General features: G+C 44.5%; 1 protein-coding gene across 2 annotated transcripts; it reads right to left on the bottom strand.

Moving 5' to 3' along the window:
* Positions 1–2,405: 2,405 nt before the first annotated feature.
* On the bottom strand, positions 2,406–16,152 carry ING4 (inhibitor of growth family member 4; the record flags this gene model as incomplete). Of its 2 annotated transcripts, XM_079548820.1 has the most annotated exons (8): positions 2,406–2,445; positions 2,673–2,734; positions 3,132–3,279; positions 3,592–3,700; positions 4,017–4,131; positions 4,311–4,477; positions 4,660–4,731; positions 16,061–16,152. In XM_079548820.1, 8 exons carry the CDS (start codon positions 16,095–16,097, stop codon positions 2,406–2,408), a joined length of 750 nt encoding a protein of 249 aa, XP_079404946.1. The 2 variants fall into 2 exon arrangements, with proteins under 2 accessions (XP_079404946.1, XP_079404945.1); XM_079548819.1 differs by lacking the exon at positions 4,660–4,731 and having other exon boundaries at positions 16,061–16,097.
* Between the last annotated feature and the right edge of the window lie 1,005 nt (positions 16,153–17,157).

Raw genomic sequence — 17,157 nt, 5'->3', positions numbered from 1 at the left:
CATACCCAGTAGCAGTCAACAGCTTAATGTCCCCACGGAGATCAGTGACAAGCAGTACTCCTCAAGGGTCAGTGCTGGGAGCAATGCTCTTTAAATCTTCACCACAGACACAGACAGTGGGTTTGAGTGCACCCACTGCAAGATTGTAGACAACACCAAATTGTATGGTACAGACAACACACCCAAAGGATAGGATGCCATTCACAGAGACCTAGGCAGGCTCAAGAAGTGGGCCCAGGTGAATATCACGACATTGAATAAATCCAAGTGTGGGGTCTTGCACCTGGGTTGTGGCAACTCTTTCTATCAAGACAAGCCGGAGGATGTAAGGATGGAGCACAGCCCTGTCAGAAAGAACTAGAGGGCATTGTCAGATGGCAGCTGAACACAAGCCAGCCATGTCCCCTCACAGCCCAGAAAGCCAACTGTATCCTAGGCTGCATCAAAAAAGTGTGGCCAGCAGGGCAAGGGAGGTGATCCTGCCCCTCTGCTCTGAGCTGGTGAGACCTCACCTGTAGTACTGTGTCCAGCTGTGGAGTCCTCAGCACAGAAGAGACGTGGACCTGTTGGAACACATCCAGAGGAGGGCCACAGAAGTGATGCAAGGGATGGAACACCTCCCCTACAAAGACAGGCTGAGAGAGCTGGGGCTGTTCAACCTGGAGAAGAGAACGCTCCAGGGAAAACTGACGGCAGCCTTTCAATATTTGAAGAGAGACTATAAGAAGGAAGGGACAGGCTCGTTAGCAAGGTCTGCTGTGAGAGGACAAGAAGTGGTTTCAAACTAAAAGAGAGGAGATTGGAAATAAGAAAAATTACGTGCAGTAAGGGTAGCAATAATGCACTGGAACAAGTTGCCCCAGACAAGTGTTGGAAGATCTGTATTTGGAGACATCCAAGGTCAGGCTGGATCAGGCTTTGAGCAATCTCATCTAGCTGCAGATGTCCCTGTTAATTGCAGGAGAGTTGGACTAGATGACCTTTAATGATCCCTTCCAACTCAAAAGATTCTGATTTTAGGAACTGATTAAACTGATAAAGGCTATCTTCAGTAAGGAACATTTCCTCACCTGCCAACATTACAACACTACCTTATTAACAGCAGCTGGAGTTTCTGGCAACAAAGTGGTCCAGGGTGAAGGTGACTCACTGGGGAACAAGTTAACAGGATATCTAAAAAACTTGTCCACATTCTTGGATGCAAAAGCTTTGCCCTGATAACTTATTTTCTTAGTGTTCTGCCCGATAGCTATAGTGAGGGCTGGTCATCTATGTTCTTCCTCACTCATTTAACAGAGGACCACTGACAAAAAGAAAAGCCAACAAAAATGACAATAAGCATCTTTTCATTTGTGAGGAAATGACTAAAGAGGCAGATGTTCTCCACAGACATTAGAAAGCTTAGAAACTCTTTCGCAAGTGTATTAGTTGTATTTTAAAGGATGACCTTGGCAGAATGTTCAGGATTATTACATGAAAAAAGCTGTGCTGCATTTGTCAGTAGAAAAGCTGAGCTGAGAAAGAACTAAGAGACCAATTACTTACTTTCGAGGTAACAGCAAGACAAACCGAGCATTTGTTTGAATGAATTTTATTTAGTTCTATAGTATACAAGTGGGATTTGGATCCCCGAACTTTCCATCATCATCAACATAATGGAGAAGCTCCACTGTACTAAAGGGAGGGAGAATTCTGGTGCCAGAAGACAGGCTAGATCAAACTGTTTCTCACCACATGGCCAGAAATTCTTCTTCCTTCATACAATGTGCTTCCCAGGAGAGCAGGTTTACCCCAGGAGTAAGAGATAAAGCTAGCTCTAAACACTCCTTCCTCCTTGCCCCAACAAAAGAGGCTGCTCAATGCCAGACAAAGTAGTGGAATGATTAAAGATAGGGAGTACATTAAGTTTTCAGTCTCTCAACCAAGCTACTAGATTAAGCAGTGGCCTGGTTACTCCCTCTCTCCTGAAAAAGATCCAGGAAAATAGAAGACCTAAAATGCTGAAGACTTACCTCCTTTCCTTCCCCCATCCCATAGCCTTGTTCTCTCAGCAGAGAGTAGGCAATGAACTCTGAGGAGGCTGAAGGAAAGCCAAGGAAAATCAGGGGCTACCTGAATCCCTGGGAATCTGGTGGCTACCCTGGTGCCCTCATTCACTCCCTTTGAGGTTCAGAGACCTGTTTGGAATAGTACACAGAGAGGGCCTCCCTTAGGGATTCGGAAGCAGCCAGGGATACAGAACATACTGGAACTGCCGTGAGGGTACACACCATTCCAGGGATGGCCCAAACCACAAACAGGGCAAAGACTCCCCCTGGCCAAGGTCCCAAGGGCTGGGGGAGCTGGGACGAGGCCCTGGCAGGGGGAAGAGAGCTCCTGCAGCAGTATCCGAGGCTCGTGGGATTTTACTTCTTCTTCCTCTCCTGGGAACAGCGAGGGCAGAACCTGGTAGAAAGGAAAGCAAAAAGCCAGCATTTATGATCTGATATGAACCCTGAGTTTACAGTTTCAAAGGATCTCTTCCAAGATACCAAAGCCTTAATTCAAGTTCTTTTGCTGAAAAAGTCTTACTCTCTTTAATTTTCTCTTATTTTCTCTTCTGTCATCCACAACCCTCCTCTTTTCAGAGACCAATGGGCCGTGCAGTATGTTTGTTTTAATCACTCACTCACCATTTTCCTCTTGGTTTTGTTGTCAGACCCACACAGGCAAAATGAAACCATTCGATGGAGCACTGTTGAGGTGGAGAGCACTCAGTTAAAAAGCAGTTCTCTTTTGAAATCATTGTTTCTGGTCTGCTGAAACTTCCCAATGATTAATCACAAATTCTGAAACCACTAGTAGCAATCCTAACAGGATCTGTCAGAAAACAGGAGTCTCATATCCAACCTATACATCGTTAGTAAGCAGAATTATCCCTTGCCGAGTATGGGGCCAAGAAAACATCCATTTATTAGGGAAAAGCCCCAAAAAAGCTGCACTAAACTGGCCAGTCCACTGCTCTTCCCAGCTGAGATGAGCCCTGCTACTATCACTGCTTCTACATCAGGCCCCACCCAAGCAGCACAAGACTTTCTGTAGGAGACTCTCCACTCCCTTCTCCCCCACTTCCATCAAGTACAGGCTCTTACATCTGGGTTGTCGCAGCCAATCATCTCCCCGTAGGAGACCTGGTGGCAGAGGCAGTAAGTAGGCTCATTGGGGTCCACAGGCATATCCAATACATCTGAAGGATGCACATTTCCAAATGTGACTGAAGGCATTCCATATTCTGTGCTACTGCAGGAAAGAGAAATAAATCAGGTTAGTAAATCAACTAGCACTGGTTCCCTTCATATCTCCCATTGCCCAGAGACAGCCACTCCTCTTTTTACAGCACATACATCCACATACATTGAAGTGATCTGTCTTCCCCTTCACACCACACTCCCTTAAAAAAACTAAAAAGTCTCCTTCCTTTCTTTCCAAGGAGAAACACACAGGATCTGGTTGGGGTGGGGATCAAATTCTTCATAGGGAAGTCTGGCTAAGCCTCCCTTGGTCTGATTTGTAGTGCTGCTCCTCATTCTCCCAAGTGTCTTAAATGCTTACGTGCGGACAAGCTTTAATTTCTTTTGGGCAGTCTTTGGTGCCTCCTCATCAGAATTCTTCCCTTTAGAGCGTGCACGTGCAGCTTTCTTCTCTTTTTGGGCTCGGCCCTCTGGTAACAAGAGAAAAAGTTATTGCATATTCCATTCTGTTAAAACAGACACCTGACAGTAACAACCTCTTCAGCACCAAAATGCAATCCTACTTTGGAATGTACATTGGCTTTAGGCCACGCATCTCATCTTAATTTTTATCTAGTGGCCTTGAATATGCTCACACAAGAAGAGCCCAGGTCACCATCTTTTTACCTGTCCTTCAGATTCCAGCGTAACAGTCTGTACCACTTCAGTGCCTGCCTTCATCCCCACCACTTCCACAGTCACTTGGCTGCCTCCTGTATCAATCTGCAGCCCAGTGGTGGTACTCACTCTTCTTGCCCTTGCTGGAAGAACTGTCATAGTCACTCGATTCTATCTGCTTCTCCTTCAGGTCTGCTTCAAAGCGAGCAAGATCTGTGTCCAGCCGCCGGATGTGCTTATCGACCTGCAAAAAAGACAGCGACCAAGAGTTACCACAGAACAGAGCCCAAGACAGCAAAGAAGAGAGAGTACAGGGCTTGCACTAAGAGCAGAAAAGCAAGAGTGGGTGAGGCTCAAAAGAGAGAGATCGGGGTCTTCAGCACAGTCTTTCATAAAATAACCACCAGACACTTCCCTTCATACCATCTCATAGGTCTGCATAGCCAGCTGAACCTTGTCATCCCCAAATTCTTTGCATTTCCCGTAGGCCTCCTGGATTTGCTTGAGGAGCCCCAGTTTTTCCTCTGACGACAAAGTCCGTGCGTTGCTGATATACTCTGTGGCCAGCTTATCGATCTCCGACTTGAGGTCTGAAACAAGTTGACCATTCAACACGTAAATATGTGTACATACATACACACTACAGGGTCCTCTTAAGAAAGCTGCAGGTTTCCTTCTCTTCCCCGAGGTCCCAGAGATGAAGGCAAAGGGAGAAAAGCCAGCCAGGCTGCACGATTCCTTTCTCATCACAGAAACCATCTCTAATCCTCACCTTCTGTTCTCTGATCCAGATCTCGCATGAGCTGGAAGTTTCTCTGCAGTTCAAAAGGCAGGTTCTCAATGCCTGCAGGGAAAGAAGAATACATAGAGAAGTCAAGTCCCTGTCCACGATGTCAAACCAAAGCTAAGTTCAACAGTACTGACTGCTCAGCTTAACTAACGCCACAGCAGTCCAGCGATTCCCAGAACTCTCTCCTAGTTCACACTAGCGTGCCTCTAGCTGCTGTCAACCATAAAGGAGAAAGACTATAAAAACTTGATGCATTTAACCCAGGTGTTCAATTCTACAGCACCAGATCAGCTAACAGAAAACTGCCACACAGAAAGGCATGAATTATAATAAGCAGAAAAGCAGAAAACTTTTTTTGTAATACAGTCAGTCATTCTGATGCAGCATTCTAACCACATCCAAGAACTCACTTCACTAATAAACAAAAAAAACCCAAAAAACAGCACAACAGCTGGTAAATAACACCATTTAGTTACTTCTATGCAAAACTAAAGCTGATCAAGTGCTAATTCACTGAAAAGTGAGTCAGGATTATTATTTATTTTAACAGACAGAGATAGGAGACTTTGCAGAAGCAATGAACAACTCTGAGGCAGGACGAAACAGTAAACAGCAGCCTTAACCCCCTGCTCCTGGTTCTGCCTTCTACACCACATACTCAGTATGGCCTGCCCTGCACATGGAAGGATGCTAAACATTGTGAACAACAAAACATCTGTACAGCTCTGAACCAGCAACATGAAGCTGATAGCCAATTAATTTCCAACGCGCTGTGCTACTCAGCACCTGGTCATCACCACATGCTCAGCTGACAAGCCTGATAAAAACACTTCTTATTTTGCCATGCCTGTCTAATCACTAAGATCTACTGTCACCACATTGACCTGAAGTCCAAGCTTGATTGTTGTCAACTTTACACCTAATAAATAGCTTAAAAAAAAAAAACAACCTTGCAAGTTGCTGCTGTTATTATTAAAAACAACAAAGGTGGGGAGGAGTATGGGGTTGTAGAAAAAAAGCTCTTCAGAAGCACAACAGGAGCATTTCTGCTTCCTGAACCCACCCTGCAACACACACTGTGTAAATGAAGGCATCCCTACCCTTACTCAAGGCTGTCTAACACATCAGCCCCAACAGCAGTCTCTGTTTTTCACCACCACACATTTCTACAGCAGAGACATTTCCGTGAAAAGCAATCACCCAGCAGGGAAGGTCTGCACACAAAGGAATTCAGTTATTTTGAAACAAGTGCCATACACATGCCACAGAATTAATTTCTACAAATGTAAGAACGACTGTGGGCCTCGCTGGGCTTAGAAGCTGTTTCTTTAACAAATAAGTTAACAAGTAAGTTTCCACACAATCAGAACATAATTACTTATAAGGATTTTGTACGTCACTTACTCAATATTGCTTCAATCAATTTTGGTTGCCATTTCTGTTTTAAATATCTAAGAAATGTGCAGATAGTAGGCCCTTACGTACATGGATATATGACCACTCAGCACGCAGGCACCACTTCCCTGCATTCAAGGTTAATACTGCGAGATCAAGTTCTCAAAAAATTAGGAAGCAGCAACATTGAGGTTGTTTGCCTATTCCTAAATGTTGTGCTTCCTTGTCTGCCCAGTACGACAGCCTTTACACAGGGCTCAAGCAGCCCACTACCAGATTACATCCCTATGGCTCAAAAAACAAACGCGCACCGACTCAGAACACAACGGGCACACAGAACTGAAAATCGTCATCGCTTACAAAGAGAATTTGTGGCAGGGATGAAATTCAGCTTGAGAATCTTTATATCATCCCTTTTTCTTCTGTAATCCCCAGCCTCACTGACTGCAAACCTTTCCATTTGCACAGCAAATGGAACATGGTCATGCAGCAGCACGCTATTTTTCACTCTCTCCTCCAGGAGAATTATCCTCTAGAGAAAACCAGCATTTGTTCTTGTATGGTGCACAGTATGTCAGATATGCACAAATCCCAGGCCATCTGAATTCTTGGTAGTTTTTAAAAAAAGATCGATGTAATTTCCTTTTTGTCCATCTAAAAAAGAGCTCATAAAAGCACACGCTCCATCACATACTGTTTTCCCCCAGCAAGGCTAGAAACTATCAAGATACAGAGAATACCTCAGCTAGCTCAAAAACCGGTGGGATGCTATTCTCTGGACAGAACAACCCTAAATGAGGTTATGGGTAAGTTTCACACTCATGCTTAAGAGAAACTCAGACAGGACTTTGCTGCTGTTGGAGAACCTGAAAGGAATCATGCCCTGGTTTTTACAGGTATTGCAGCAAAAAGAAAAGTGTCTCCAGCTGTCACACACACCAGTACACACCCTCACCTGGAAAAGCGTCCTTTCTCCTTTCACCTCCACAAGGTAAAGCTGCAGCTAAACAAGTTTTAAAGGAGCAATTTCTATGGCAGGCAGCTTACCTGTGTATGGGAAAGCTTTCTGCTCTCTGCTGCTTAACCCAAAAGAACTTATCTATTCTAACAAACAAAAGTACTAATAAAGAAACACTCTTCATCACAGTATTTTCCAGTGGTCTGAAATTACTTGGCCAATGTTGTGACGGCTATCAGAAAACAACACTTCAGCAGTCCCATAAAAATCAGATGTCTTGGTGGCCTTTCACGATGGAGTTACAACATCAGTGGATAAAGAAAGAGCAACTGATGTCATCTACCTGGACTTGTACAAAGCATTTGACGCTGCCCTGCATGACAAAATGGAATTGATGGATGGATCATCCACTGAAATAGGAATTGGCTGGATGGTCACACTCAGAGAATTGCAGTCAATGGCTCAATGTCCAAGTGAGACCCGTGACAAGTGACGTCCCTCAGGGACCAGTGCTGGGTCTAATGCTATTATAATATCTCTGAAGGCAACGTGGACAGCGGGCAGTGTCACATGTGACAGTGGGCATGGACAGTGCATCCTCATCAAGCCTGCAGACAGCACCAAGCTGAGTAGCACAGCCGACACGCTAGAGGGAAGGGATGCCATTCACAGGGACCTGAACAGGCTAGAGTGGTGGGCCCATGCCAACCTCATGAAGTTCAACAAGGCCAAGTGCAAGGTCCTGCACCTGTGTAAGGGCAATCCCAAGCACAGATACAGGCTGGGTGGAGAATGGTTTGAGGGAAGCCCTGAGGAGAGGGATTTGGATGTGTCAGTTGATGAGAAGGCTAAAGATGAGCTAGAAATGTGTGCTTCCTATCCAGAAGGCCAATCACATCCTAGGTTGCATCAAGAGAAGTGTGGCCAGCAGGTCAAGAGAGGCAATTCTGTTTCTCTACTCTGCTCTTGTAAGACTGCGCCTGGAGTACTGTATCCAGTTCTGGGGCCCCCAACACAAGAAGGACATTAAGCAGGTCCAGAGGAGGGCCACAAAGATGATCAGAAGGCTGGAGCACCTCCCCTACAGGCTGAGAGTTGGGGCTTCAGCCTAGAGAAGAGAAGGCAGGGACCTTACATAGGCATTCCAGAACCTGAAGGGAGACTATAGAAAACCATGGACTCTCATTATTGTGACTTCACTCATTTGTACAGATCGCAGAGAGCAATGCGCAGCCCCCCATGTATCCTGCATTCCTGCCACAGCAAGATTACCCTATGCATCACTGCACGTCTCCAAGTTTTTGCCTCCCCTTCCTTTTCTTACCTTGTTTTCATTCTCTATTACAGGTTAAACTTTTTATTCCTTTCTGCTTCCCAGGTCCTTATCCTTTCATCATCCCCATTCTTCTCTCATCCTTCATCCTCTTTCCTTGCCATTCCTTCCACCATTCCTGTTCTTCTCTCACCACATCTCTTTCCCCGAAAGAACCCTTAACTTTCCAAAAATTAGAATCCAGCACCACCCTCCTTCCTTCAAATCAAAAACAAAACAGAAAACAAATCAATAAAAGTAATGGGTGAACAGCTGTCAGTGCAGGCAATTGACATTTAAACTTCAGCTGCTGAACTGAGATGTTAATTCACACCCACAACAAGCAAGCCCATGAGCCCATGGAATTGTACAATCTGGTAACTTTTGCTGTTCTTCATCCTCTCACTGTGCATGTTTCAGCAGTGCCAGATAATGGGTTTGTACTGTGAGTTTCCACATTTCCAAAGAGATCTATGGCACCAAAGTACTACACAAATACATGGTGCCTTTCCCAAGATATCCGCTCATCTACCATGTCCAGGTATGCTTACGTTTATTAAAAAGTCAAAATGCATTTTAAAACACAATCACAATGCTTTATTAAACAGTACAGATTTCAACAACCAGCTTTAACACTACACTGCTGACAGCAATTAAGAAATCCTGCTTGTGACAGACTGGCAAAGAAACAGGTAAATTCCTTGCCCTCTGGAATGAAAAACTGCTGAGTTCTCATGAGGGAAGAACACAGGACTTTTTGGTGCTAAGAGATTTCAGAATTTTGTAGCATTTGAACTACAGCACAGATCAACTGGCTTAGGGTAATCTTCAGCAACTTCCTTGCTTCCTTATTAAGTGGAATGATGCATCCTTCCTTCCCTCCCTTTACACAACGAAACCCTTTTAAAGTACTCTGTCTACTTTGCTTTGTTCTCCATTTATTAGCTTCCTACACAGTCCATTAAAATCTGAGCCAGAGCATAATGTACCTTTCTCTCCATTCACACAGTGCTCAGCACTACAACAGCATGTGCAGCCTAATCTCCAACATTATCCTCACCACCACCTCTACAGGAACAGCACTACAACTAGTACTCAGGTACTCAGCAGATTGAATTGTTCAAGGCCAGCCAGGAATTCTGCCGCATTAAATATCCCAAGTGCTGGGCCAGTGCACTGCATGCCAGTCTCAGGCACATCTACGTCATGCACCGTCCAGAGACACAGTAACAGTCAGCAACAGCAGTCCACGCAGTAGCCATAGAAGCCTAACAATCCCCAAAAGAGAATGTGCCCTTTCCTGAAGGGATGAAGGGTTCTTTCTGACTTTTCAATACTACAGTATCCACAACCAAGACAGCAGGCTGTACTGACAGGAACTGTATCCCTGTGTTAAAGATCTACCTCGATTTCAGAAGTTTGCAGGATACGGAAGACTGGCAAGTCAAATTAGAAGCACTCCAGGCACTCCCAGCCCACTGCAGATCTCCAAGGGCACCACTAAAGAGAGAACAGGAATGTTTGACAAAATGGTCGCACCAGATTCGGTTTTGGTCAAGCGAAGAAACATGGAGAAAATGCAGAATGTTTTGTCTTATAAAACCATTTGGGGAAGCTCTGAAAAAATTACCAGTCAACAACAAAATCAATTTTAAACGAACTGGCCATTAGCAGTAATAAAAGCGTTAGCTGAGTGTGGGTTGTGCCTGTAGCTTTCACACAGAAACAAGCGATGCCTATGAATCACCAAATCCTCTCCCTTTCACGAGATCTTTTGTAATTTTCCATAGACCATATGTGCTGCGTCACAGATGCAACTAATCCGAAGTCTCATAAAGGTGAAAGGCATCTTTCAGTACGCTGCACTAAAACAATTTAAGAGATGTGTGCATCTGAAGTATAACGTGAAACGATTTATAAGCAGGAACTGAAGGCTATGGCCACATACTGCATTGGTAAGAGACATTCCCGTGGCAGCTGCAGGGGAAGAAAGATGACTTTCAAGAAGGTGGATGCTGCTACTGTTGCTCTGAGCTTATTCAGGAATAAGCTTTCTAATACTGACAAGCCTTGAACCAGTACATGTCCACGTGCCAGTAGAATAAAAGGAGCAAAGGAAACTTGATGTCTCCCTCATAAGGATAAAGAATAATAAACAAATGAAAATTAAAAGGGAAATTCCCCAAAAGTGACTACACAGTACCGTGCTAACTTACCAGCTGAGGACTCCATCGTGTCCCAGTGTCTACTCCTGGAATAGGTCCTGACTGGCAGTCTCCAAGACAATGGGAGGAACGTCAAGCAGCTATCAGAGCAGACAGACCAGTGACATTCTTTTGCTTCTTGAGTTCACTGAGGCTACCAGCTCTCATCGGATGACTCTTCCAAGTATTTAGATCTAATTTAGACCAAATGTCGGCAGAATCTAGATAGTTAGAGGTTTGGGGTGGGAGAAGCTGGAAACTACTTTTTTTTTTTTAAATTGTCCCTTATCATCATTTTCCAATGACATTTATTCACTAACTCAACTATAATGAAAATCTGAATTTCCTTCCATTCTGATACACGCTTTCCAAATGGAATTATAAAAGTTTACGTTCAGCAAGGCAAATAAAGCCAGAGCCTCATCTGTCCAGACTGAAGAATATGTGGTGGGCAACAATGGCTGGAACCAGCAGAGAAGGCACCACTTGATTTCCTAAGGATTACAGACCCTTGCAAAGTAGGCAGATGTATCCTTATCATAAGGAAGCAAGCAGAGTGCAGTTCACAGTAAATTCAGGCACTAGACAGTTGGAGAGTGGTACATTCCGCGGTTCTGCTGCCATAAAAGATTTTTGTGATACCACTACCTGTAACTTACTTTATTCTGACGTCCTCTAAGTAAATAAAGAGATGCATTGACATTACTACAAAGACAATCCCTACAATCGTGACGCTTTCACAGAGACTCACAAAAAACTGCAACTTCCCTCTATCCATGCATTTCATTGATGCCTACTAACAGCTCTACAGTCCTCTTGAAACATCTGAACACGAAGAAAACTCTGGTGTTTGCATCTTGTCTTCTAGAAGATCTGTATTAGTCACCCTTCCTTTCTCTCCCTTAAAGCTTGCACTAAGTATTTCTAGCTCTGTAAGAGAGCAAACACTGAGCCAAACACAGTAACTAGAGTCTGACCAAGCACAAACTCATTAGAAGAGCTTTCACACACATGCAATCACAGAATACCACGGTTTTCTTTCCTCTTATTCCTCCTCCATCCCTTTCCACATTTCTAATTCCTTTGCATCCATAGCTTCCCCCAAACTAAAGTTGTGTTCCTTTCTTGGCATGGAGGAAAACACTTCAGCATCTGGCTTTCTCTCCTCAGAAGCAGACATTAAATACTTTATAGACCATTAAATGCTTTAGAGAAGGAGAACAATATTTGAAGAGATGGAAAACTTTTCATGCTTAACTTCAGTCACTAAAGGAAGGTGAAGAAAGAGCCACACAAATAATCAAAGAGAACAGAACTGGAGCAAGAAACGTTCCTCCTCTCTCTTTAATCCTTTGGCTCGGTATTGTCATCAAAGGGACAGCTTCAGTTTGGTGAAGGAAGGAAGGAGGGAAATCAGAGAAGACCCAATATGGAGCTCCTCCGTGAGGCAGCTCAGCACAGAAGTAACACGGACATTTTTTCTGCTGCAGGAACACCTGCTGGGAGCATAACATAGTTCAGACAATTGAGCTTTAAAATTAACACCTTACAGCAGGGGCACGGAAGGGTGTGTCTAATCCTAAACCTAAAACCAGTTTTAAATTACAACAACCACTTGAAAGCCAGTAAAATACCAGGGCTAGGAAGCTGACAGACAATTCTACCAAGAACTCTGTTGATAACCTGGCTAGCACAAAAAATCTCCTGGAAAAAAAATCTTGAGAGGTCCAAAATAGAGGACTCAAAAAGTCACAAGTTGAAATAACTAAGCCTGTATGTACAGCTTTGTCAAATCTTCTGTGCATTTTAACATTCAGGCTTCAGTTGCCACATGGAATGGTCATACCAGCTGTTTCTCATACCAAACAACTGACTAGTGACTGAAAGCGTTATTTTGTCCTTTTTGCTTAATAAGAGTCATCACATACACTATCCAAAACCCAATCTGAAACCCAACCAGGCAATCAGCTGTTCAAGGTACTCATTAATATGACATGAGAATGCTTTCTCATGACACTGCTATGGAACAGCCTGCTTCCCTCACCAAAGGAATGAAAAAACAAGATAAAGAGTTAAGGCCATGTAATTGCAAATGCGCTTCTTTAGATGTCTAAAAATGCTACAGTTTCTCACAAGTGGGAACTATCTGCTCAAAGCACATTTCAGTTGCATTCTTCATGTGCATTCTGCAAGTCTATTTCTCTAACTACAAATGTTCACCCAATTTAAGGGCAGAACGATCTGTTTGAGAAGAACTTGTCAAAAGCACGTCCTCAAAACAAACACAGACATCAAACTCACTTCATCAGGGTGGTATCCAACTGCCTCAAACACGAGACCACCTTTTTAATTCCTACCATCTGCACTTAATTCATCATACACCTTCCTTTCTTCAAGGATTCGAAGAGGTCCTACAAACAACTGCCCTCTTTCATCACATCCTCCTCACACATTCCCTGAGCAGATCCAGCCAGTGAACGACATGGAGGAGAAATGCTGTGGGAGGAAAAAAAAAAAGTCAATGGAAAGCTATATCTAAACTAGGTGCTAAAAGAACACTCAAAGAATTTCTTTCAAAGAAGTAATTGCAGATACTAGAGATTTGTAGAAGAGCTGATCAAACATTCTGGACTATTTATTCATATCAGTTTTCAGATATTGTGGATCATTACTGCTTTTTACTAACTGTTAATAGTGAAATAATGTTTTTTTAAAAAGGAAAAAAGCACGGAGTAAGGGAGAACACAGTGTGCTCAGGTAGGTGCGAAACCACAAAAAGAAATGAACAGCTGATCTGGGATCACCTTAAAGAATTGTGTAAGGGTGCCAATATTGACTGAGTGAGGGGAGAAAACCTCCACAAGTTTTCTGATGAACTTGGTTTTTGGTAAGAATCATACATCATTACTGAAAATAATTTTTTTTTAGTGATTAAGCTACAGTTTGCATCAAATACTTATGGTACCAGAAAGCATCTTGCATCTATAATAACAACAAAATGCATAAGATACGTTAAAATGAGTTTAAAAGGCTACATAGGGCTTCTGAACTCATTACAGACAATTACAAGCACCACTCATGCAAATCACATGTGAAGTAGGTCTTGATGCATTAAAGAAGTGTATCTTGCCTGTAAGTGAGATAGACTGGAAGAACAAAAACAAAAGGAACAGACCACTAGGGCAGTAAGACAGCAGTCTAATTCCTGATACATTTTATCTAGTCTCGTGTAAAGTAATACACTTAGGGAAAGTAAGGGATAAAGGATGCCAGACCGTATTTCCAAGAAACAATAAGGCTTGATTACTATGGCAGATAACTGCCAAATAAGAACTTCCAGCTGAAACACAATGGCCAACAGGGATAAGGGCATGCTCAAAAGAGGAGCAATAACCCGACTTCTTTAGTTAGCGCCATAAAGAAGACTGGTACTAAAGGACTGCACGCATTTTCAGAAAGTCAGAAATTCAAAGCTGTCGACAGAAGATGAGAGTAGGTTTTGTTTGTTTGTTTGATTGTTTTGGTTAGTTTACCAGAAAGAAGATGATTTATTTAATTTGAATCTACACAAGCAATAAGCATTTAGTAACAGGACACTTGAACGCGGCAGGCAGAAGGCGTTATAGGTGCAACAAAATATTGAAACTGTGAAAATGAACTACTACAAAACAGTGACAGGAAAACCAATCAGTAAACTAACTCATTGAAGGATGATATGATATATTCTCTTCCATAAGTATTAAAAACTACATACTCTGCTTTTCTAAAGGAAACTCCTAGACTGAGCACAGCAGCTCTCTTACAGTTAGCTAATAACGGGATGTTGCATGTGATACACAGGATACCAAACAAAAATCAAAGAACACAAAGCCACTGTAACAAACAATTTGCTCCTCCTAACATCTGTTTAGCCAGAAGACACATTAAAAAACAAAAAAAAACAGCACCACTCTATTAACATCTACCTGCAGGACCACACATCCTGGCTGAGACATAAAATAGAAGTTTGTAATTTTTGCTGCATGTTTGTATTAGAGGAGGATGAAAGAGTTCCCACAATGTTCACAGACTTTAGCTGACAGTGACAAAAATCCTGAGGCACTTGGCATTGATGGGAGTACTCTAGCTACCAAACTCATCTAAAGCTTTTCTCATCTTTAACTTCATGCCTGCCATACATCACTACACTCAGCAGCAAATCTTTCTCATTCCTGTCTACTGGCTGTAAAACTCAATCTTTCATTACTTCGTCTTCACAGCTCTTAATATACACTTGTGCTCCCTGCAGTAAAGAAACACTGCATCCCCCACACGCTTACTCTTCGTTTGTCTCCTTTGCTCCACTCTTGCCCAGCCCCCATCCTCCCATCTACCAGCTATCTTTGTCTCCTTGTCCAACTTTTCTTCCTGCTTTCTGCATTCTCCTTCTTCAAAGCTCCTAGATCAATATTCTTGCCTGTCCACTACCAGTGTCTCTTCAGCTTTTTTGGCAAAACATCATGTATTGTGGTTCTTGACCTTCCTTCATTCACTATATGCTCCCGTAGATCGTAACGCAGGGAATGCTTCAGCTCTGTTCCCACACAGCAGCTCTGTGCTGGAGGAGATCTAGATCAGCACAATTCCTGAAGAACCATGCTCCAGTGCTACCTAGCATATGCCAACAGATGTAACTTGGCCAAGTAGACTGAAATAAAAGATACATACCACTAACATCATGCTCTAACACACCAAACTTTTTCATCTCCAGTGTTAACATCCAATCAGAAAATGTAAAAACTGCATTCATCAAACAGGTGACCCAATTTTAACCCATGAGTATATTTCTTCAAGAACAACTCCTCCAATCACTTTACTGGTCTATTTTAAGAAGACCGGAGGGGAGAAGGAATATATTTATATTCTAAGTCTCACCGTGCGGAGAACATAATTTGATACAGTTATATGCAACTTAAAGGAGTACCATCAGTATTCATAGCCGAAATAAGGCTGCATTTTTAAAATGTCAGCGAAAGCAGCTGCAGCAACAATCCCCCAGCAGACACAGAAGTTGCCCTCAGCTTCATTCCACCAACGAACCCAGAAAGGCTCCCGAAGCCGCGCTGCCGAGGAGCAGCAGCAGCCGGAAGCTCCCCCGGGGGCAGGCAGATAGCGCGGCGTCGCGTCCCCACGGCCGGAGGCAGGGCCGGGCTGCCGAGGCAGCTCCTCTGAGCCCTGCCCGGCAGCTAGCTACGAGCGAGCAGCCGGAGCCCCTGCCGCCGCCTCTAAGCAGCCCCAGGACGCCTCTGCGCGGCGACGAGGGAAGGAAGGAAGGAAGGACGAAGGGAGCGCGGCCGGGAGCCCTCACGGCTCCGGGAAGCCTCACAGCCAGGCATCGAGCAACGCTGCCGTCCGCGGGGCTCGGGGCAGCCGCGGTTCGGCCAGCGCCCAGGCAGGGCTCAGTCCCCGCCCCGAGGCACAGTCTGCCCGTCCGTCCTCAGCCGCGGCCCTCGGCCCCGCCCCGGCAGCTCTTACTGTCCAGGTAGTGCTCCAGGTACATCCCCGCCGCCATCTTGGGACCCGACACACTGGCGCTTCCGGCAGGAGCCGGACACCGGCGCGCCCTCCCCTCCGGAAATAGCTCGTGCCATGCCGGCGAAGCCACTTCCGCCCTTCTTCCCAATCGTTTCCGCTTCGTTGCTGTGGACATTTGGGGCTGCGGTTGGGGGGGGGGGGGCTGCCTCTTCGCCCGCTCTTGGTGGAGCGCTGGCCTGAGGGCTGTCGCACGGGGCTGCGGAGAAGGGAATTGCCCTGCGCGACCTTTCGCCGCGAGAGGTAAACGCCTGCATCCTTCTTCTCCGTGCTAGAAGAATCAACCCTCGTCGTTTGGAGGCTTACCAGAGGTCGCTCCTGGCTGCGCCTAACTTCCGACAACCCGTCTAGGCGCTCCCGGGGGATCGGCTGGGTGAGGAAGTGAGGAAGCTGCTGGTTTGTAGTAGTTAGCGGTTTTGCCATCCACCATGCTACTTGCCAGCCACGAGTAACTGCTGCGCTATTCCAGAGTTGGACTTTGCTGTACAGTGACAGCAGTACAGACTTTAGGTACGTACCGCACCGCTAGAACAGTTACACCAAGTTAAACACGTGAGCGCGCTCTTTTTTTCTCCACCTCGACAAAACCGCTTTTCTGACTGTGCACTGCCACGTATTACTTCCAGGTTACAGGCCCTTCTGCTACAGGCTTCAGGACTCCTTCCCCTAAGAGCCCTTTGCCAGTGGCTGCGCATGCAGCATGCAAGGGTGAGAAGGTGAGGACACAAGTCTGATTATGAAGGAACCGAGACAAAATTATCTTGTTTCTTTTGGTCTTTAGACCAAAACATAACATCCAGGATTGCTGTATCAGGAGACTGAGTTAACTTTCTATGATGCAGTGCTGAAGAGACAGTGAATTTCTTTGGTAAATGTTAAATTTCATTTGCATTTTTGCTGCCTGCCTGCTTTTGTTTGCTTGTTTGTTTTGGTTTTTTTCCCCCTCCTTATTCTCCTGATTGACTATACAACAGCCATTGTTCAGGGTACCTTGTTACTAGATACTATCCACGAGGAAAATTGATCAGACTTGGTTCTTC

The sequence above is a fragment of the Tetrao urogallus genome (genome assembly GCF_951394365.1).
Source record: "Tetrao urogallus genome assembly, chromosome: 1".
Lineage (NCBI taxonomy): Eukaryota > Metazoa > Chordata > Aves > Galliformes > Phasianidae > Tetrao > Tetrao urogallus.
Note: the sequence above shows the minus strand (reverse complement) of the source record. Positions and strands in the feature narration are given on the sequence as shown.